The 23,992-nt window shown below is 39.9% G+C and overlaps 1 protein-coding gene, 1 long non-coding RNA gene and 2 other non-coding genes across 4 annotated transcripts; 3 read left to right on the forward strand and 1 right to left on the reverse strand.

Annotated features, from left to right (window-relative positions):
• Window positions 1-1,902: 1,902 nt before the first annotated feature.
• On the reverse strand, window positions 1,903-18,812 carry trim2b (tripartite motif containing 2b). Its single transcript, XM_047386661.1, has 14 exons — window positions 18,679-18,812; window positions 10,766-11,366; window positions 10,269-10,417; window positions 9,714-9,894; window positions 9,268-9,527; window positions 9,033-9,171; window positions 7,879-8,064; window positions 7,409-7,604; window positions 7,040-7,143; window positions 6,763-6,930; window positions 6,518-6,686; window positions 6,107-6,177; window positions 5,873-6,013; window positions 1,903-5,780 (listed from the first exon to the last, which is right to left on the reverse strand). Exons 2-14 carry the CDS (start codon window positions 10,862-10,864, stop codon window positions 5,628-5,630), a joined length of 2,016 nt encoding a protein of 671 aa, XP_047242617.1. The 5' UTR covers window positions 10,865-11,366; window positions 18,679-18,812; the 3' UTR covers window positions 1,903-5,627.
• Window positions 18,813-19,366: 554 nt separating this feature from the next.
• LOC124881072 lies at window positions 19,367-22,707 on the forward strand. Its single transcript, XR_007041521.1, has 6 exons — window positions 19,367-19,479; window positions 20,214-20,250; window positions 20,449-20,559; window positions 21,730-21,775; window positions 22,014-22,165; window positions 22,451-22,707. It is a non-coding gene; the product is annotated as an uncharacterized LOC124881072 (long non-coding RNA).
• LOC124881409 lies at window positions 20,292-20,384 on the forward strand. Its single transcript, XR_007041659.1, has one exon. It is a non-coding gene; the product is annotated as a small nucleolar RNA SNORD14 (small nucleolar RNA).
• Window positions 22,708-22,833: 126 nt separating the features above from the next.
• On the forward strand, window positions 22,834-22,925 carry LOC124881410. The gene has a single exon (XR_007041660.1). It is a non-coding gene; the product is annotated as a small nucleolar RNA SNORD14 (small nucleolar RNA).
• The last annotated feature ends 1,067 nt before the right edge of the window (window positions 22,926-23,992 follow it).

The following is a 23,992-nucleotide window of genomic DNA, read 5'->3' on the forward strand; positions in this document are numbered from 1 at the left end:
ATTCATTCATCCATCTATTCATCCATTCATTCATCCATCTATTCATCCATTCATTCATCCATCTATTCATTCATTCATCCATCCATCCATTCATCCATTCATTCATCCATCTATTCATTCATTCATCCATCCATCCATCCATCCATTCATCCATTAATTCATCCATCTATTCATCCATTCATTCATCCATCTATTCATTCATTCATCCATCCATCCATTCATTCATCCATTCATCCATCTATCCATCCATTCATCCATTCATTCATCCATCTATTCATTCATTCATCCATCCATCCATTCATTCATCCATCTATTCATCCATTCATTCATCCATCTATTCATTCATTCATCCATCCATCCATTCATTCATCCATCTATTCATCCATTCATTCATCCATCTATTCATTCATTCATCGTCCATCCATCCATTCATACATTCATTCATCCATCTATTCATTCATTCATCCATCTATTCATTCATTCATCCATCTATCCATCCATCCATTCATCCATTCATTCATCCATCTATTCATTCATTCATCCATCCATCCATTCATCCATTCATTCATCCATCTATTCATTCATTCATCCATCTATCCATCCATCCATTCATCCATTCATTCATCCATCTATTCATCCATCCATTCATTCATCCATCTATTCATTCATTCATCCGTCTATCAATCCATTCATCCATTCATTCATCCATCTATTCATTCATTCATCCATCCATCCATTCATCCATCTATTCATCCATTCATTCATCCATCTATTCATTCATTCATCTGTCCATCCATCCATTCATCCATTCATTCATCCATTCATTCATCCATATATTCATCCATTCATTCATCCATCTATTCATTCATTCATCCGTCCATCCATCCATTCATCCATTCATCCATTCATTCATCCATCTATTCATTCATTCATTCATCCATCCACAGCTTTTCAGTACAAACTACACCCAACCTTGACATTTTTGTCCAGGAGGGGAAAAGAAGAACCGTTAGTCGACTGCATCACACAAGGAGGAAAACTCATCTCCTTGGACATAGAACCTCTGTGGGTTTCCACCTGCGCTGGGTGTCGGCGTGGTCTTCGATCGGTAAATAAATCCTGTGATCTTCTCATATCAGACAGATTTCCAGCTTTCAAGCTCTTCCAGGAAAGGCTTTGTGGAGCAAAAGTTCGCCTGCGAGCTTTTGTCTCTCCAGATATGCGCCTCCGTTGCGCTGTCCTGTGAGACAGGCGGGAAATGGCAACGAAACTCTGCATCTCAGCCGGTTTATGCTCCCAGTGACGTCAGAGCTGCGATATCTGTTGAGCTGCGTGTGTCAAAATATGCAACCAAAATGGATGGCCCCAACAAAAATAAAAATCTTACTGAATCATGTTAAGGTCCTTTATTGTAGATACAGCTTCCAGGAGCTGTAGCCCAAAACTCACTGGCGCCTGTTGTGGTGGAAACAACAGGACCTATTTGTGGACACCTGTCGCATGGGAAGCTGTGAATCTAAAGGAGAGCCTTAGGGCTTGTTTGTCTCTGGGACACCTGAGGTAGCAGAAAGGTACCTGGTGGCCAGCAGGACTGTAGTTTCTGTGGTTGAAGAGGCAAAAGCTTGGGCTCAGGAGGATTTTGGAGAGGCTTTGGCGATGACCCTTTGGAGGATTTTGGAGAGGCTTTGGCGATGACCCTTTGGTTGGCCTAGAAGAAGTACTGGCAAATCATCAAGACCTGCAAACCCAGACTGAGAACAGACTGAGATATCAAAATATCTCTTCTTTTAATTTTATGAAGCCTTTGGTGTTCAGAAAGAGCAAGGAATAGCAAAACAATCTTAAAATATGCCTAAAAATTACAAGTTATTTCCAAAATAACCCAAACCAACACACATCGACTGAGGAATCAATGTTTTATTTCTGTGTTGAGTCTGTGTGAATATTCAGAGATGGGCCTTTAACATGAACAGACGTGACAGACAGTAACTACAAAGAGAGTAAGAGCAGACAACAACTGTACATGAAGCAGGAGGTGGGTTACAGTCAGGGTTTTCATTGTGAAGTTAAACAATGGCTTTTATGCTTTCATCAAACCTTTATTTTTTATTGGCTTAAATCATCTTAGCAGTATACTTCAAATCAACAAGATGACAGAAATTCCACCATTTTACCCACATTCATTATATACACACAGTAAAGCTGAATGTCCAGCGCACAAGGACTGAATTAAAAAACAGCCTAATTTCATCGACCTCGTGGATAACAAGGAAAAAAAAGTAATCGCAGCTCAATGAGAGACAGAAAACTCTCAGACGTAGCAGCACTTCTGGTTGCTAACAATCAGATAATTCAGTTACAACAAACTGACAATCGGCACAAAACAGAAACGAACAGAGAATGAGAATGTTACATTTAATCTACGTATTGTGTTGAACATGAAACTGTTTGTTGGTTTGAGTAAATATTTAAATCTGATGTCAGTGGACTGAAGAGCCACAAGCTGACTAGCATTTTAAAATAAACTGGATAAGTTGTAATTAAAAGCTAGACAACAGATTTTATCCAGTGAGCTGCAGTATGTGTAACCCGCTGCCAACTAGCTAACTTAAACCATCTGTGTGCTTAATTCCTCCTTTGGTCCCAGTTAAGACGTACAATGGTAGTTCTTTTCAAACTTGCTATAACTGGTTATAACTTTATTCTAGTAAATTAATAAAACTGCACAACCACAAAAGCTGCGACAATCACAGTTTGGTTCAGACGACTTGATGAAATGTATAAAAAGAATACGGGCACTTAAGAATTTCAATGCACATGGTGGAAAAAACAATCAAACAGCAAGGTCAAAAGACTAAATAAATAATTATAAATAATTAATGGAAGTCATAAGTTAAGAGGATAGTTTATCCTGGACGTAATTAAGTTGAGAAGTTCATATTTTTGACTTATTAAGATTGAGGACAACATTTTGTAAACCACTGAGTTATGACTTATGATTAAAAAGAATAGTGCGTTGAAATATTTTACCTCAGCGTCGACATAATTTAAATGCCAGCTAGTCTGATTCTGGGCTGTTGTAAAAGCCTTGCTGGATATTCATCCAGTCCTTAGCAGCTGTATTGTTCTTTAATGCTCTGTGCCAATGAGACTGTAAACCTTCTCATGAAACATTGAAAGTTAAGCTGAGCATCACAACTGGAGACCACTGGCAGAACATCGCACCTCCAGAATGAGCAATTAAACTGCCAAGTGGAGAGCAGAGGGCCTAAATGCAAGAGCTGTGGATATGGCATTGATTTATCATTAATACTCACTGATACGGCATTGAGGCAGTTTATGAAGGTGTACAAAAAATCACAATTTTTTGTGTTTTTTATGCATTGTTGTAAATAACAATGACTTAAATGTATCAAATGAACTGGTGATCCATTTCATGGGTTTGGATACCTGGCTGGAAGATGAAAATAACTAGAATCTTTTTCATTTTTGTCACGGTACATTTAGTACATACAGTATGTACTGTTTGGACCAGAACTGTTTTAGAAAACAATAAACAGTATTTTTCCATTTGTTTGCTGGAAATGCTGTCTTTATCCAGGCAGCAACACATACATTCCAACACTGATGAATCCATGCCACGACAGTAAGAATTTGATATGTTGTTTACTGCATCCTCTTAAATAATAAAACCTTCCAGCACGCAGATCTAGTTCAGTGTTTACAACCTCCTTGAAAGTCAAGTCAAACAAGCTGCATAATCTTTGTAATTACTGCATGCACACAATACAAGTGTTGGTAGTGTTGTCTCCTTTAAAATGTGTTTTAAAATTCCTTCTCTTTACAGTTGCCAAGACAACGAGCAGAAATATATGTCAGTGATTTCAAATGTCAATTCACCCGATAATGTTAAAGATGTTCTCACAAATATATAGGACAAATTTATAGAGCTTTTTCGTTCCTCCACGTAATGTACAAGAACACACACCAAGCACAGAGACGATGCTTTTGGCCAAAGCCGTTACGTCAGCCTCATTCGACAAGTCAGACAATCAAAATTAGTTTCAAGCAGTTGTTCATAATGATCAATCTATTGTTCAAGATATTTAAAGGATTCAATCTTCTGGGAAAAAATAAACATTCCATAATTAAAATAATCCATATGTACAAACAATGTACAACAAGCTAAAAGTGGTCTATGGCAGAGGACTTACCTGCATGTCTACCCAATGCCTGCTAACCAGATTGGAGCATTGAGATTGGGGAAATCTCATTGTGTTTCGGTACAGCTGTACTTACTTTTTAGGCTTTTCCATCAGTAACGGGTACATTGAACTGTTACTAAATTTAGTACATGCTTGCTTGCAGTTCCAACCTTGCCGAGTCACGCTGAAAACGCAACGTCAGAAGACTGTCGATCACTGATTAGGTAAAAGGCGGTGTCAATAGTCACAGCATACATATTATAATAACTGATATTTTCAACCATTAAATCGTTGTATGCTGGGCTTATTATTTATATTACCACTATAGCAAGCTAGCATTGTGTAGCGTTAGCTTACCCTCACACATCCTTTAGCTTGTCTTGCTCCATAGCTTCCCAATCTCTCCTGTCCAGAGTGCTTCGTCTTGCTGCCCGAAGCCTTCTGACTCTTCTTTCACTCTGACTCTAACAAAAGTATGGACCACGCAGTAGTGTCACATTACAAATCTATTGACGATCTTGCCCACATTAAGGCTGTACTTAATTGTAATAAAAAGTTAACCAAACCATGTAGATTTGGACTGACCCGAGATGAACCACACTGAGTAGGTACTAGTGGTAAAGGGGTAAAAGTCTGCTGAATGGAAGTATTCTCATACACTTTATGGGCATTTGATTGATTGATTGAAATTCATTGGGCTGTAATTTCACTCAGATATTCATACTTCTCATCACATCTCCACTGAAAGCAAGACCAGTTAAAGTTGGCTGCTTTGCTTAAGGACTACCTGAGCAGCTATTATGGAGCATAGAAACACTAAACTGAAAAAAATAAATAAATAAATAAATAAATGTCATAGCTATGGACCCCTTTTAGCTCACTGGACATTATTTTGTCTTTTACATACAATACATCAAGGCATAACATTGTAAAACTATCAAAACTTCAAATCATTCTCACCAAATCACCTCAATGCCATTGATAGTTCTTCAGTCCAACATTCAGAACTTTATATATTTAGGTTGCAAAGGTTTCCAAGGACATTTGTCTTCCTTTTCTTTTGCAACCATTTATTTTTCACTTGTATTCTATACTTGACTGGTCATCCTTTTCCAGACCTCTCTAGGTGAAGGCAATTTAAAAATAGGAATCCATTGCTGCACAGTTTGCATCTTCATATTCCATGCTGGCTCCATACCTCATCACAGCCACCAAACTTAGGCGTCTCCTCTGAAGGTCAGATAATGTAAGGACAGAGGCCGAACGTTTTCCTTGCTGTTTCTTTTCTTCAGTTAATCCATTAGGAGAGATTCATGCAATGGATAGATGGAATTAAGCATTGTGAGCTGTAGCTTTTTATTCTCACTCCTGCCCTACTTGTCCACCTCTCCCACTTCTTCCCTATTTCAGCCCAAGTCTTTATCATTGTAGGTAGCGGTAGACTTTGAAGCAATGGTTACCGGAGTCAGCGACCACCACATGTCCGTCCGAGGTCAGCGCCAGACCTTGTGGTCCATACAAAGGGTCTGCTGATGTGTTGATGTAGGACAGGAAGGAGCCACTGCCATCAAAAACCTGAGATGGTTAGATGCCAGGGAGAAAGTGTATTTATAACTGGGGTTTATTGCTACAATATGCTTGATAAACACCATAAATCAGTGCATCACCTGTATTCGGCTGTTGCCCCAGTCAGCTACGATGATGTTCCCATTTACGTCCACAGCTACACCAGTGGGAGCGTTGAACTGGCCGTTACCTTCTCCGTTTGAGCCAAACTTTAACACCAGCTCTCCCTCGGTGGTAAAAACCTGACAGGACAAAGATATTAGATCATACACAGTCAGTGATTGTATTATTTCTTTTATTAAATAACAAGGAGATAAATGCAATCTGTTGCGCACCTTGACAGAGTGGTTATGAAAGTCTGTAACGATGATCTCATTGTTCTTGTTCACTGCTGCAAAGTGTGGACCTTCAGGACAACAGTCAGATGTTTTATTTTAAAATGTTTTCCCCTCTTAAAAGGCTTGGTCGACAAATTAAAAGCTGAAAATTAAATCTCTCATTGGGTGTGCAGAACCGAACAAGTAGGTATAAACTCCACAAATACTTGGTTTGAAGAAGAGAGAACCAGATTCTGCAGTCCAGGTGAAATGTTGTTTTATCTTTCTACAAAAACTATTCACTACTTAGATTTAAGAATATTATGATTGTTGAAAAATGTTAATTTCTGTTATGTTGAATTTAATTATATTATTATTTACACCACAGTTTGATGGAGAATCAAAAATTGGAAGAGTTTAATGATTTACCTGCAAACTGCTTGTCACCAGTGCCCCGACTCCCAAACTTAGCAATTAGCTTGCCGGTCAGCTGGAAGATGAAGACTGTACACGCCTTGTTGTCAACTACGATCACGTGACCATTTTGGTCCACAGACACGCCTTTTGGACCCATGAGTCTCCCAGAGCCCAGTTTTGCCTTGGAAACAGCACAAACAACAGATATGTCTAAAGAATGCTTGGGAATTTAAGTGTTGAGTAATCTAACAACCTACCTTGAACTTGCCCTCGCAGGTGAAGATGCTGACCCACTTGTTATCATAGTCGGCGATGATGATGTCGCCGCTGGGGTGCACAGCTACGCCCGTCGGCCGCTGCAGCTGGCCAGGAGACCGTCCACGTACCCCAAAACGACTCTTAAACTCACCCTCATTGGAGAAAATCTGAGGATAAAATGGATATTTGGGCTTGTAGCCTGAAACTTAACTTTCTTTTATCTTAGCTTTGAAAGGTCCAGATGACCTGATGACGACCAGATGAACTGAGGTATACCTGAACACACTGATTGTTGCTGTCAGCTATCAGAATCCTGCCGGTGGAGGAGGCAGCTACTCCTTGAAGGTTGGTGAATTCGCCTTTATTTCTACCTTTTGTTCCTTAAAAGGAGAAGAACATATTACAAATGATCAAGAAATGATCAATTCCATCACTGATTAAGGCACTATTGCCTTTAAGCCATCACCTCCTGATTCTTTGGACCTGTACCGTGAGTCATCAACTTATTTAGTTCCTTCAAGCGTGTCTGAAGTTCAGATTGGTGGTCCAGCTAATAAAAGGCTGAATCCCTAGTAGAGCTTAATTGTTTTTTTTAGAGGAAATTGTTTGACATAGTACAGTTTGTGGTATTTGGAGTTTTCTCACCGATCTTAAAGATGAGATCGTCCTCGATGGGATTTTGAGTTTTTCGTCGCGGGGTGCCCAGAGCGCTGCTGGCCCTCTTGGAACCTTTCTTCTTCTGGCCGGGGGACTTTCCTCGCCTCTTTGTCCCGTCAGAGGAGCCCGTGGATGGGGTGGCGTTGGCTGCTGAGTTAGTTGCTGTTGTAGTGGAGGGAGACACCTATAAAACCCACAGAGAAGGGAAAACAATAGGAATGAGTGTGAACTCCAGGTGTTTCATACATGATCCATTGGAAGTGTCCACTGAATGTTAGAGTTTGAACAACATAAAACTGCATTCTTTTACATCGTTGTTCTTAAAATACATTCAAAAAATAATGAAAAGCTTAAATTAAAAATAAATTTTCTTTTTTTACAGAAAAGATATAAATATAGAAATTGTAGCACAGGTAAGATCCGAGACGTGATGAACGACACAGGAAGGTCCGACCCACCTCGACCTCCACCTCTGACGCCTTGGTGATGGTCAGTTTGAAGGGACTTCCTTTGATGTGTTGGTCGTACAGACGGAGAGCCAGCGAGAAGTCGCCCTCCTTGGGCACCGTGTAAACAAACTCATATGTACCGTTCTTGTGGTCCACTATCTCGCCATCAACAATGCTGCCATCAGGGGTGAATACCTGCATGGACACATGCTTTATTCAGTTTACTGAAATGGTACCAAGAGAATAAACATACAGTCAGGGGAGAAATCAAATTAACCCAATGGTCCAACAGCTTGTAGATCCACCTTTAGCAGCAGCAATAACTCCCAGTAGCTGTTTCCTGTCTGATTTTCTGACACCCGTCTCTACGATATTGCTTCAGTTTATGTTGGTTTGCAAACATTTCTTTTTTGCACGGCTACCTACCACCACATTTCAATCAGATTTCTGCCAGTGCTTTGACTATACCGTTGCAACACATTTATTCTTTCTGTTTCTGATAACTGTCTTGATTGGATGAGGCATCAGCTGTTGCCCTCATGTTTGAGTCTAGAATGCTGCAAGCAGTTTAGGTGTTGTGGTTGCATCATCAGTCCGAATCATCAGCCCTCCGAAACCCCGCCGGATAGTTTTTGGTTTGCTCCGAATATAACCCTGTACATAATGTCAAACAAGTCTTGTGATTCAGCTCAATGCTAAATGGAGAGAAGATCAGCACAGGTATACTTGTTCAGCCTTTTTCTAATTGTCTTTCATGAACTTTAACATTTGACAAGCTAACTAAGGCCTTCAGAGTCTGAGATGGAGCTTTTGAATGTTTCTAGATTCTGTTTGCACTCACTCTCTAAAACTGAAAGTGAGAAATCTATTCCTGAGAAGACTGGAGGTCTTTTTAAAATGTTTTCTACTTGTGATTTATGCTTTTTATTGGAGAAGTGGTCTTCAAGTTATTTCAAATTTTTTTCCATCATTGTGTTAACACATCTGGATGCTTCCGACCAGCAAACCAGGAATATTACTGCATTTATAGAAGTGGATACATCTGCTAATGGTCAGATAATCAAGCAGTTTACTCAACCTTCTTAATTTATTAATTCCAGTGGAAGCATTAAGGGTGTACTTAGTTTTTACCCCAATGTATTTATATGGTAGTATGTGCAAACCTCAGCTGATAAGATGGCATTGCCACTTTTGCAGGCTCCCCCTGACTTGTCCCTTGTTACTATAGTAACTGAAGCAGGATATCCCACAATGCACTGCTCCAAGCCGTTGCCCATGGCTTCACTCTGACTTGCCACAGCGCTGAGGAAGAAAATAAAGATTACATTTGGTTCAGATACAGAATAATGATTTTTTTTGTTTAAAACCTTGCTGTATTTCATGTTTGTATCATATCACCTAGTTGTAACAATGGTCCCCAAGTTGTGAATGGATTTTCTCAGTCCATCTGTCTCCATCACCAGATCCAGCTGGTCGTTCTCCTCCGGCTGGCACGGCATTCTAAGTATAGCTAGCCCCTTCAGCCTTTCCTCCAACTCGTGCTCCACCTCCAGAGTCGCCACGCTCGCCTCCTCAGCCAGAGCTTCCTCCGTCTGGGTGCAGGTGGCCGTTATGTCCCCGTCTCCACGGGTGAGGTTGTCTATCTGTGCTTGGAGGACCTAAAGATATAGAACGATCATTCTTCAATACTTGGATGCTTCTTTTGCTGCAAATTCAGAACACAACGGATAAATCCAAACCACTGGCATGGGTCGACATTGTCCTACAGCAAATCCATTCTGTAACATCTACAGTTTTTAGTACTTTGAGAGACTGGAACGTGGTCTAATTCATCTTGTTTGCACCTTTTGTTTGAGACCAAATGTGACTTCGAGCTCCATCAGGAGAACGCTCTTCCGAACATCCAGCTGCTTGTGGAGGTCCTCAAAGCTGGACTGGATGTCCTCTTCGATGGACGCTCTCTGATTGGTCAGCTGCTGGAGAATCTCCTTAACGAAGGACAGAGCATCTGAAATCTGGGGGAGTCTTCAGAGGGGACATGTGCAGAGTTGGAAATGGTTAATCTCATGGCAAAGCATTAGTTTCTTTCTGACATCTATTTAACCGTCTTTGTTTTTATCTATTTCAGGTTTCATTTATAAAGTAATCTGCAAATACTTAACTATAATTCCCTTGATTTTGTGTTTCCCCACATGGCCACCAGATGTCAGTGTCTTCCCATTTACAAAGTGTGTTCCTCTATCTGTGCCTCATCCATATCTTTTAGTATAGATTTCTTTAAAAAGTGTATTTTAGATCACATCGGGTTAAGAAATCACCCTTATAATAACGTTAACAAATAAATTATAGCATATAAATGTCTATGTGTGCTTTTTGGTGTTTCCATTCTCTGCCTGTACCTTTTCTGGACGGCCCCGAGTCTCTCCTGCAGCCGGTTCCGGCGCTGCTCCAGGCCTTGGCTGAGCGCCACCTTGGGGTGATCATTGTGGGCCGGTAGGCAGTCCTCACACAGCGCACACTCGCAGCCTGAGCAGTACAGGTCAGCCACCTGCAGAAAGAGACAGTGATGAATTTACTCTGCGACTCATATTCCCAGCAGATTTCTGCCTTTGGGTGGATTTTTCAAACTCAAAAGTTTCCATGTTCAAATTCAAATGAAGAAAGCCATAACCACTTGGTAGGTCTCATTTCATACTAAAGGATCACCAAAAAGAAGCAAATAGGAGTTAGTTAATTTTGTTGAGGTAGCTAATCATCTTTAATGAACGGAATTAGGGATAAATATTGTTTCTAAAGGCCACATTTGGAGCCATCAGGGTTATTTAACTAAAACCTGCAGTCTGGGTTTCTAGCATTTTAAGTGTTGGTCAGGATGGTCGTCTGAACATCTCCCTACCTTCCCTGCGTGCTGCAGGCAGGCGTTCTTGCTGGGCGGGGCCTCCAGGACGGTGCACTCCTCACTGCTGCTATCTGGGGAGTGTTGGTGGGCCTCCATCTGCGAGCGGCAGCCTGGTGAGAGGGGACCTCCGAACACACCCCTGGTTCCTCACCGCAGCCAGGAGAAGAAGCTTTACGTTCAAGTAGAGGGTTGCCTGCTTTGCTTTGTATTGGGTTCCTTGCGTATCCAGACTCTTTGATGTTTACTCCATTGTACATTCAGGAGGAAGAAGTAAAATCCTCAAACAGACTGTTTGCACATTCTGAATCCAAAAAAAGATCCGTTTTGTTTTTGACTTAAATTCTGGGGCTGATCTTCTTTTTCAATGGTTTTAGTCAACAATCCAAATCAACTTCATTCTTCTATAAAGCTGAGGGTATACAGTCCCATTTAAAGTCCCATGTATGTTAATCATTCTTCTAGTTCCAGGCAATTATTTGAATGTTGAAACACAAAAAATAAGGAACCGAAGCAGATGGGAAGTTGATTGTTTCCCTTCAGGATTGATTTAAGGAAAATCGATGCCGAACTCATTCACAGAGGACTGATTCACTGATTCCTGCAGGAAAAAATATGAAAGAATGACAGAAATTCGATATTTAGATGGAAAGGCAGATAAAAGTAAAAAAACATAATTAGACTCTTGACCACATGCTTTAATTTGAACAGTGTTACTGTTTTACTTTAGCGGACACCAGTGAATCTTCCGCAGGTCAGCTCACGCCTGTTATTATGATTAGAACCTTTCATGACACTGAAAGAGTAATTCAGTCCTCAATATGTTGGCATACAGAACCTAAATAGATGGAATAGGCTGCAATACAAAGGTTTCGCATTAGAACTAAACAAATATGTGAGATTTGTATGATTAATTAACTTTACAAAGGGAAATAAAGTGACTAAACAATGGTTTAGGTACATAAGTATTAATTAGAAAGAAAAAAGGACAAAATGGTAATAGGGTTTCAGTTGGTAAAGGGGCAAATTGATGTGCAGCCAAATAAAAGCAGTGAGTTAATTGTTTTTTCCAGATCTCAGTGAGATTGTCAGGGCTTGCGAGATAGAGGACCCCGGAATGCAGACTAGCAGGCAACATGACAGTAAGTGCAACAGGATTTAATAACAAAAAAAACTCACTCACTAGGAGAGACAGGAACAAGCGGACAGGCAAGACAGGCTTGGCATGATCCACAAAACAAGACGTGACCATGATTTGGCAACAAGACATGATTTGAGAAATGTTTCCGTGAGGAATAAACAGAACAGGTGTGTATATATGGAGTGTGACCAGGTGAAACAAGAAGACAGATTAACTAGGTGCAGGTGAACCGGATAAAGTTAATTAACAGACAGAACAAAACGTGGCTGGAGCAAAAACAGAGACTCTTGAATACAAAACAAACGAAAACTAAACCATGACCAGAACCAAAAACCAAAATTGACAAAACATGAACAAGACTAAAACATGACCAGTAAAATAAACAGAAACATGATTCAAAACTTGAACTGTGAATAAGACCAACAAAAACTCATAAACACCCACAAATCATAACAGAGATTTGGGATTTGGATCATTCCTTTTATAGAAAGGTCCGCACTGTGGTGCAGTTGTTAGTAATGTTTCCCTGCATGGGCGCCCTCTGGCTACTCCGCCCTCCTCCCACAGTCCAAAAACTGACTGTCATGGAAATACGTTACTCTAGATTGCCCTTAGAGGTGAGTGTGTGCATGATTTGTTGTCCTGTGTGTTTCTGTATGGTCACGTCACAAACTGGTGAGCTGTCCAGGGTGTACCCCGTTCTCCACCTATGACCGCTGGAGACAGACACCAGCCCCCATGTGTCCCTGCAAGGATAAGCGGTATAGACCATGGATGGAGGGATGAATGGATTACTCTAGGTATCTGTGGGACCTTTAGATTTAAATCTGCTTTGGAGATAGTTTCCCTTTACTTTAAACCCTAATTATAGACTGTTGCTCTGAATTTGGCCCGTTAACATACTGCTCACACACAACCAATGAAGACACCTATAAAACATGCTGCAATAGAAATTATTGCAATTATGCACTGAAGAAACAACAGGAAATTGTTTATAACAGGAAGCACTGCACAGATAAATCACTTCTTAGCCTGATGCGCAGCTCAGTTAGCTCCCTAATGGTACAGTCCACAGATCAGGACAAGCCTCAGAGATGATATGATACTCAGGATGAACTAGTAAAGCCAGAAACTAATAGAGCTTTTAATGTAGGTCATCAAAATGACTTCAAAGTGATGGAAAAAGAGGAAGGGAGGGAGAAAGGTTGGGGTTTCCATGGCAACAGTCTGCACGGGAGGGGGTGGGGAGACGGTGACACCAACCAACAAGAAGAAATAGAACAAAAATGTGAAGCAGGGATGGGTTCTTTAATCCCCCAGATGCTATATTTATCCTTCTGCGTGTGAATGGGTTCACTCTGACGATACCGAGCCTTCTGGATCTCTGGTTCACTTCTTCATCAGTGAAACACTTGACGATGACGATGTTGGTTAGGGGTGAAGAGGAAACCTGCCTGGGCCTCATCCAGGTGGAGATCAAAGCTCTGAGCTTCAGAAAAGTACATCTCGAATATGAATTTCAGTACCAAGAACTCTGGCTAAGATCAGAACTTTTACCATAAACACGGTTTCGGTGGTGAACTAGAGACGATTCCCTGAAGCCAACAGCTTATCGTCTCCCTGCCAACCAACCATTTTCTGTATCTGTGTCTCTGCGTAAAGCATGAGCCCAATAATCTGGTCAATAATTTATAGAGGGGAGGGGTTATGGCTCGCTGTGATTTTGCTTGTAGTCCAGTTCTAACGCTGTCTCCCCCTGAGATGTTCGGATCAGAAGACGCAGCCTCACCTCATGCAGACAAACACACACCTACTGTCTGAAACACACATCTGCTTATCGCACACACACAGAAAGCTGAAGGTTTTCTCTGAAGTCTTCCAGGATGCCCCCACACCCCACATCCCACACACACATTTCCATTTTGCTCTGATGTTACAGTGCTGCAAAGGATTCTGGGACTCTTTCTGGCAGTGGGGTTGGGTGTCTGGTGACAGTCTCTGGCTGTTACAGGCCTACAGACAATTCAAGCCCTTCATGCTTTTGGTTTTACAAAGAAGAAACTCAGAGAGATGTTTGTGAGGAGCTGATTGGGTGTTTGTTTCATGTTCCAAACCATTTCAAGTTTTCACATGGGTTCAAATGCTGTTTATAACCTATTTTAAAGGTACAGTTGAGGGACATGTTAAGACAAATAGCTTGTTTCAAGTTTTTTAATCATTATCTTTTCCATGATCAGCTCACAGGACCAAGAGGGAAACCTAGAAATCCCTCTCCCCAGCACCAATCAGGTGCTCCCAGGCACTACAGCCACATTACCACCACTCTATAAGTTACATCTTGGTAGGACTTACTGCCTTAATTTTTCATTACAAAGATTGAGGATGGTGTCAGGAACATTCTTCAGAGATTCTGGTCCATATCGACCGACGGAATAGTGTCGTTGCTGCGGATCTGCAGGCTGCAAATCGTGATGAGAGTCTCCCGTTCCTCCCCATCCCAAATGAGTCCTGCTGCATTGAAACAATTAACTCATTGTCTAGTTCAACAAAACACCTTGAGATGATTTGACATGGTGCATTGTGCTGCTAATGTAAAATTGAGACTCGTCAGACCCGATCGTGTTCAGACCAGTCCGTCCTGCACCAATAACCATGATACATCCAAAGTCACTTAAATCATATTCGTTCCCTATTGCTGATGTTCGCTTTGAACTTCTGCAAGTCTTCACCACTTCTAGGTGCCTGAAAGCACTGAGGCATACCTGATAAAGTGGCTGGGGATTGGACAGTTTCTAGGTCTGCCTTCTGTTGAACAAACCATCAAGGTATTCAAACTTCTCTGCTTGCTGCACAGACTGACGCAGACTGTTTCTTTGTGAAACACCATTTCTGCTGCTACCATAAACATGGTTGTCATTCCTTTGACTAAAATCAATCAGACACGACATTTATAGAATCGGAAGCCTAATGAACCGACACAAGCTAAGGATGCTCCAGAAAAGGCACATCGAACAGAAACGTGGCAACACAACAATAGTAGCTGAACCTGTTGGTGTGATCTCCCAGCAGCTGACTGACGCTGATAAAACACACAAAAACACAATCAAACGAGGGCCTGTTAGACCAGCGCTGTTACGTTCGATGGAGCTCACATCTGCAGAGGCAGCATCCTAGAACCAGTCTTTAGTGTTTTTGTTTCTTCATGAAACAGAAAAATACTGAATGGATCTCTAAGTGTCAGAACCACAGAACCACAATCATCTGCTCTGCCACAGACATGGTTCCAGCTTCTCTTACCTTACATTAGTGATGGAGAACAAACATGAAATACTCTCTTCAACTCCAATATATTTATTAATGCAGCTGATCTCTATCACCAAGCTCAACCCATTAGAAGCAAAGTTATATTGAGAAATTCTTCTTATGAATAAATGTTTAAAAGATGCACATAAAACTCAGAATAAGACAAATCATCACCCTTTGTCAGCTCCTACAAAAGGCAGGAAATCTCAGTGAGAAATTTAGTACCAAGGCTCTCTTCTATAGTCTTGTCTGAGTTCCTAATTTCAGGAGGCTTTAGGCCATTTCACAACACGGTATTTCAGGTCAGCACAAAATAAACATATGAGCCGTCCACGTCAAATGGACGATGTGTACTTAATTCATTGTATTAAAGCAGGCTGTGAAGAACAAATAGGAGGTTGAGCTTATAGCTTGACAGCGTTAATGCATGGGGGTAAAAACCGATTTATCCTCATGCAGTCGTTTGAGCTAAATCATGTCATCTCGGTAGGACAACTTCATACGGCCTTTATCATAACATAGATCCAAATCAGTAAAAACAAGGCCTTATTACTAGCCTGAAAGTTTCTTGTAAGGCTCGTAAATTGCAAAAAGTTAATGAAAAGAGGGAATTTATCCAGTGTGATTAAAACGGGGATCAAAACAGATCCCTGAGGAACCCCACATAACAGGCATTTTTACAATTAAAAGAGAAAATACTTTCTCCTTCTGTAGCAAATAACATTTAATTTCCATTTGTTGAAAATGGCGTTAAAATCTTTAGTTTTGCAGCAACCCAGTTCATTCATGACTCAGTGAGCTGCGTCGGAGGAACAGGAACTAACTCAGTTAATTAAAAAGCTGCTTAATTCTCCTGGATCAGCAGACAGGGCTCCATCACCTGATTGCAAAGCTCAGTAAAATGTCATTTCAGGGAAGGCTGCTGGTAAAAAGTGCATAAATCAACCCCACGGTAACAAAGAAAACACGACTCACACACACTCAGGTCATCTGATCTGTCTCCTCTTACGTTCCCACGGGAAGGTTCATGTCCACTCTCTGTTTTTCTCTGTTGTAATCACTCATTCACCATATCCAGGTTCCACACAGCTCTTCCTATTTCCCATTTCTAGTGTTGCAGCTAGAAGGTATCCCAGCATTTCTGCAGGGTTCTGGAGATATTTTTGTGTGTGGGTCTTTGTAAAGGTCTGGTATCCCACAATAGCTCATTCTTTGCATCTGTTTTTTAATTTGGCATATTTTCTAAAAGCAGTTTTGCACCTTCTGCTTTTTATTCTGTGCCAATATGAATTTGTTGTGTATGCTATTAAAATAATTTGTCCTGTTTTTTATTGATTTTATCATTGACTTGAGTCAATCACCATTTCTAAAACATTTTCCTGTATATAATTATTAGAAATTATGTGCCTGTCTTGTCTTGTATCTCCTAATTCTAGTGGTCCCCTGTTTTCTTTTTTTTTCTCTCTGAGATGATTTGTTGTTTACTCTTTTTTTATAGTTGTTTTGATTTTATGGTAAAGATGTGGATGAATCCTTCAACTTTCGGACACTTAAAACGGAAAGCCAATCTCAAATTGGACATTTATTTTAAAAATTGCACGTTATGAAAAAAATATTTTAAACAAAATAATAGGTGTCACACTTATTAGCTTCATTAAAAATTCATATAAAATAAATATAACTAAAGCATTTTAATCATACGTTACTTGTTTAGAGTGTCCAGGAATTTTAATTTCACTTTTTAAAGATTTTTGTGGTACTAGAGGCCTTTCTGTCCAGTAATCAGACAGGAAATGGGCAGAGAGAATTTATTCCCGGACTCTCTACCTTTACGCCAGGCACTGATAATAAATAACTTCCTGTTTCCCTGTGGCGTAAATATAATATAACCACTCTCCAAAATGAGGAAGACAAGAGAACATACCTTTGACGCAGAGCAAGCAGGACGTTCAAGGAGGTAAAAAGACATTTCAAAGCTTTTATTAAATCTGTAGGCTTATTGGAGTCTATACTGTAATATTTGTCCATGTATTTATTATTATTAATGTTTTTATTTCTTTTTAAAATCGTCTTAAAATGTTTTGCTTGTTAAAATTCTGATTTTTCTTTTTCTTAAATGTTGTGATTATATGTTTAGTGCATTTAGTGGTATTTGTTTTATTTCTATTTATTTTGCATTTCATTGCAGTTGCATTTACTCATTCACCACATATTAGAATTTTCTTTTCATTATGTTTAGTATGAGCAGCTATTTGATCTGCCTTTTATTTTTCAGGAATGTATATTTTGTTAAGGTATTTTGAGTCAGTTTATAACGTTCTGTACACCGTATATATTTGTTAGACTACATCACTTAACGTAATCATTTTGCATCCATTTGTTGTTGCATTTCCATGCTCTTTAAAGTTTTGTCTGATGTAGTTGTGTTTTTTATATACTTTAAAGTTGCTTTGTCTCATTTGTTGTAAGTTTTGTATCTTTTAGTAATATTTAAGTGCTAGTTTGTTACTCTCTCTCCTGCATTTTGTCTCTTCTTAGTTGATTTGAGTCTATTTCTACTTCGAGTTGTTGCTTTTTCTTCATATTTTCTTATAATTTTGTTTTGATATCTTCATAGCACCTGTCTGCTCTTTTGTTGCCATATTCAGAGTTTTTATTGCAACTGTTCTGTCATTTGAACTTGTATGCATTAGCTGCTATTTTAAAGTCAATCTGTGTCAGTTTATTCAGATTGTCTGCTGCTTTTAAACTTTACTTGATTTTGGATTGATTTGTTGTTGCTTCTGGATCTCTTGTTTAAAGGTTTGCTTATTGCAGTTGTTTTGTTGTGTTTGTTTTTGGTTCACCTTGTAAACTTATTTTGTTTCCCTTTATGTCGATCTTTGTATCTTTTTTTCTGAGCTGTTTTTCTATTTGTGCTAGTTTTGAATCCCTTTTCTCTCATTTGACTAAATTTTCCAGCAGAAAGATCCATTTTCTAAACAGAACCAGTGGTTCTGCTGGTCAGTGGCATGTTTTCTTTATTCTGCAGGAACTCCATGTTCCTATAAACAGAATATGTCGCTGTGATGAGATCTCAGTTTCACTTCAGAGAAGTGACGTACCTCTTGTTTCTGTTAGCAGATAGGATGCTAACGTGTGCATACAGGCCTGACAGCACACACACACACACACACACACACACCAAACACACACACACATATTTATACACAGAAAGCTGATCAGTTTAAGCTGCATTTGTTCATTCGTTCATTCTGTCCATCCTTAATTCCTTCATCCGTGCTTCAATCCATGCACTCCTCCCTCTCTCATCCCTCTCTCTGAGGCAAGCAGAACATGCTACAGCTGCTGCTGTCACCCCCAAACATTCCTCCACCCACCCATCACTCATCCATCCACCCATCTATTCCTCCATCCCTCCATGTATGCATCTATCCTTCTGTCCCCAGGAAATGAATCCAGCTCTCACCCTGTTTTCCAGCCTGAAGCCATCGCGTCATGATACCATCTTGTTTGCTGCCTCTCCTCTCCTCTCCTCCTGGTCTGTGTGTGTGTAGGAGGGGGAGGATGTCATCGTCACGGCAACACCAGCAGCTTGCAGCAGCACCACCACCACAAGAGGAGGGGAGGTGGAGGGGAATGGGTGGGTAGAGGGGGCCAATTTAATCTCCACTTTGAGCATCCAATCAGGAGCAAGATGGAGGACAAAAGAGAGAGAGGATTGGTCCAGGTTTCCACACGCTTTCTCTCAATGGTACTCTGTTCATCTTAGTGTCTCTCGCCCTTTAGTTTTTTTCTTTTTTGCCAGATAAAAATATTATTTAAAAAGTGTATTATACATAATAAGAATTATATTATATTATATTATATTATATTATATTATATTATATTATATTATATTATATTATATTATATTATTGAAAAGAGCGGGTTCCATTAAATAACGTAAAATTGATAAACAATTAATAAAATTAAGCACATTTACAGCTTGACGGTTAAATTTTGATTGTTTCAAATAAATATTAATTTAATAAAAATATATTGAACGAGAAATAAAAGTTTTATTTTGTGCACATTTATCCCCTTTGTAAAAAAAAAAACTAAACAAATCTAAACAGTTTTCTGCAGCAAGTCTTTTTTGTCCTCCACCTCCCGGCCGCAAGGCGGCGCTCAACCCTCCGTCTCCAGGTTCAGCTGCGGCCGTGACGTATTTAAGCGGCGCAGAGACGTTTCTTCGGTCATTTCTACCGCAGGCGCAGCAGAGAAGAAGGTAACTGTGTTTTTATTAATGGTTTGTTTCCGTTTAAAAGGCAGCTTTGGGTTTCTAATTTAGCTTTAATTTGTTTAATTATGTTCAGTTTAATCGTTTTCTGGCGACCAGAACATGAGATGAGGAGTTCATTTTGCGGATGCAGTGAGATTATTTCACGCTGATTTCTGGTGTGGAGCTTCTTTCTCCACGTTGTGGAGAAACACGAGTTCATTGTATATTTTCTGTAATATACGTTTAAATAACAGCGTTTAACCTAAAACATTAAAGCAACTATTTATGAAGTTTGCTTTTTCTTTAATTACTCATATTTCTCTGATTTCAATCTGCAGCTTCTTGTTGCTCTGTGGCATTCAGAGCATAAATTATCAAGAGTTGTATTAGCTTTACATGTGTTGAAGGGCTGGAATACAGTCATTATAACCTGCTTATTATTTAGGAAACAAAACTTAAATCATACTTTTCAGCCTCTTTTTGCTAAATATAATCTGACACTCGTGAAACATTTTAACAAAACCTGAGAAAATGGGTTTTAATCTGTTTATTTTCTAGTGAATGACACTTTACCAGCAGGTAGTTAAAGTAAATGTGTTGCTCATATATTTAGGAAAGGGATAATAAAACTAGATCAAGCTTTATATTACTCGTACATTATTTTATTACATTTAATCGGAAGTATGCACCCTGATGTATATCTCTGGAGTAATGTGGGTTTTTTCTTTCCTTCCTCACAGGATTGAGATGTTCTGTTGGAGCAGCAGCTCAGACCAGGTTAGTCTCCATGTGGTCCTCCTGGCTGCATTCATTTCTCTGCGCTGTGATGATGTTTTCCCAGCCATTCGTAGTTTCCACCAGAGGTCCTGAGGACCAAAGATGGCTTGAACCTTCCTTGGATGTCTGAGCGATTTGCTGGTTTCACCAGACTGTATATTGGTCGTTTTGGCACCTTTCTGATGACTGTCTCCACAGGGTCCTATTGGTCGACACAGAAAATGGCCCTCACAGCCACCATGGAGATGCTGCTGAGCTGTACTACAATGAAGACTGAGATATTAAGAAGGAAAACGAGAATCTGCTCAGGTATTTTTCACAAGATCTGCCTTTTTTCTTACTTGTGGGGGAAAAAAAAAAAAGTCTTCCAACAAAGATTAGCTGAAGTCTGATTTTAAGTTAAACCATTAAATAAATGATTAAAATTGTCTAATTCAAATAGTTTCCCCCTCTTTATAACTGTATAAGATGGCAGATTAAATTTCCATTGTGGTTAAATAAAAAGTTTTTAAACTTTCAGAGAACATGTGGAAAGAATCTAATATGGCCGAAGATTTAAACGTAGTGCTAGGATCTCCAGAAACTATTTTAATTCATGGTGTTTTAAGAGGCAGTTTTTCCCAGTTTTGGGTGAACTGAAGTTGTCTAAGGTTAAACTTCCAGAGGGCGCCGCTCCATCAGTCCTGTTTTATATGGCTTATTGGAGGTCTTTAAGCATGGCCTCTCTAACGGCCAGCCTGATAACTAAAGGATCTGCCTCCCATTCTACTTCTAGAGACTCTAGGAACCACCAGTAAACCTGCAGTCTGAGAACAAAGTGCTCTGTTAGGAACATATGGACCAATCAGATCTCTGATGTATGATGGAGCTAAATCATTAAGGGCTTTATATGTGAGGAGGAGAATTTTAAATTCTGTTCTGGATTTAACAGGGAGCCAATGAAAGGAAGCTAAAATAGGAGAAATATGATCTCTCTTTTTAATTTTAACTCTTGCTGCAGCATTTTGAATCAGCTGAAGGCTTTTAACTGCATTTTGTGGACATCCTGATAGTAACGAATTACAATAGTCCAGCCTTGAAGTAACAAATGCATGGACTAGTTTTTCACCGTCACTCCTGGACAGGATATTTCTAATTTCTAACACCCAAGGTTTTTTACTGGAGGTCAATTTAATGCCATCCAGGTTAAGTGATTGACTAAGCAGTTTCTTTTTTTAAAGACTCCGGTCCAAAGACGACAACTTTTTTCTCGTCTGAATTTAGAAGCAGAAAATTTAAATTCATCCAAGTTTTTATGTCTTCAAGACATGCTTGTAGTCTATCTGGGGGTTTGTCAGGATTTGTGGATAAGTAAAGCTGAGTAACATCAGCGTAACAGTGAAATTTTATCCCATGCTGCCTGATAATTTGACCTACTGAATTTTACATCATACAGTTTTTCTTTCACATAACTTTAAAATGAAAACTTTTTTTTGTTAGGAATGACCTGCCTTCAAGTCAAAGCGGCTACGCTGGAGCCCTCCAGGTGGGTCTTCTCTTCACACAATGACATTTAGACTCATTCAGGCTCAAACAGCCCATTGTTCGCTATGATGACGCTTACTCCACCCATTCGCAGTTTCCACCAGAGGTCTTGAACGACCAAAGATGGTTCATGTCTTCCTTGGATGTCTGAGCGAACCTAAAAATAATAATTTGGTGCTGCAGTCGCATCGTTTTTCATCTTCTGCTTTAAATCTGATGTATTTTTCTTCATGTTTCAGGTGAAGAGGCCTTCTGGAGGAAGAGCTTTCAGTTTCAGAGATGTACAGGTTGGTGTCTGACTCTTAATGGTTTTTAAAATGAACTCTCGGTGAAGTGATTGACTGTTCGCTATGATGACGCTTACTCCACCCATTCGCAGTTTCCACCAGAGGTCTTGAACGACCAAAGATGGTTCATGTCTTCCTTGGATGTCTGAGCGAACCTAAAAATAATAATTTGGTGCTGCAGTCGCATCGTTTTTCATCTTCTGCTTTAAATCTGATGTATTTTCCTTCATGTTTCAGGTGAAGAGGCCTTCTGGAGGAAGAGCTTTCAGTTTCAGAGATGTACAGGTTGGTGTCTGACTCTTAATGGTTTTTAAAATGAACTCTCGGTGAAGTGATTGACTGTTCGCTATGATGACGCTTACTCCACCCATTCGCAGTTTCCACCAGAGGTCTAAAGACCAAAGATGGTTCATGTCTTCCTTGGATGTCTGAGCGAATGTTGTCAAGCAAACTATTACTGTCCTAAAAATGTTGTCAAGAAGTCTTAAGCAGTGCCGCCATGTTTTAAATGCGCTTCCATGGTTCTGTTGTTGGGGGCAGCAGGGTGAAGATCTTTGAGACCCAACACCGTTTGAATTTCCTTTAGTTGAATCTGCCAAACAGCAGTGGACATGATGCCAACTATCAACGAATTACAGATTTCTTCCCTTCCTGTGCTCCGTTTCTTTAGGAGCAGACTGGCTGACTGAGCTCTGCCTAGGTGGTGGTTTGATGGATCAACTGTGAGGAAAGCTCATGGGTATGTTCAGGTTTAATTTACTTTTTCTTTGAGTCGCTGTGATGATTTTCTTCCTTCCATTCGCAGTTTCCTCCAGAGGTCTGAAGACCAAAGATGGTTCATGTCTTCCTTGGATGTCTGAGCGACTTTACTTGTGGTTGTTGGATTCATCTTTGATGGGATTCCTTCTTATAATCTTGTTCTTCTTCCCACAGATGGACCAACTTCAGCTGAGTTTTTCTGTTACTCCCTGGGATTATTTGGGATTAACGTCTACTGGCTGTTACTCCAGAAATAAAGTCTGTCAGATGTAAATGAAACTGAGCAAAGTGTTTTCTTCCCCTACAAAGAATCTGCTGTTCTACTGTTTATTTGGATGTAGTTTTACGGACCAGTTAAAACGGACTCACTCTTATAGAAACTTCTAATAAAAGTGACCCGTTTTTATGTTCTATAAATGACACCATTAGCAGAACAAAACCAGGTCATGAATTTGTCTGTTTTCCAGATTTTGTCTTGATTACTAGCTATTGTTGAAGGGAAGGTTATGACTGTCATTTATTGGTCAGTCTTCAGAATCTTTAAAAAAAATAATTTAAAGATATATTGGATGCTAATTTATGCTGGAAAGAAGTTTCTTAAATAACTGTCACTACTTTGCCAATCATGTAAATCTGTACCAAAGATCCAGGGCCAGGTTGAACCTGGAGGTAACTATCTGGCACTAATTCAGCAATGACTGAACCCACCTCCAGGATAAATGAGCAATAGTTGCTTTAAAAGGGAATTGGTACAGGAAGTATAGATATAGTCCATGGTTATCTCCAAGCAAGCTTTTAGTCTGCACCCAGATCAACCGTTTAGTGACTCAAGAACTTGAGAGGTTCAATATCTGTGGGGTAATGTTACCACCGGTGCAGAGCTTGCAGAGAAATGGAAGCTGGTAAGTGTTTTTGCATACAGTGAAATGAAGACTTCTGAATGCTAGCCTGGTTTTATTTCCAGAACTGGACTGCAGACTACTGGAGTAAAATGTTATCAGATGAAACCTCGTTTAAATAGTTTTTCAAATCAAATAAAATGGCGCTAACATGTTTGCTGTGTGAAGCTGTTTGATTCATCCTGAGACAATGTGTGTGTGTGTGGGGTCACTTCTTCCCCCAGGGAGGGATTTAACTCATTCTGGTCAGGAAAGACTTCATGAACAACACAT

The sequence above is a fragment of the Girardinichthys multiradiatus genome, chromosome 14 (assembly GCF_021462225.1).
Source record: "Girardinichthys multiradiatus isolate DD_20200921_A chromosome 14, DD_fGirMul_XY1, whole genome shotgun sequence".
Taxonomy (NCBI): Eukaryota; Metazoa; Chordata; class Actinopteri; order Cyprinodontiformes; family Goodeidae; genus Girardinichthys; species Girardinichthys multiradiatus.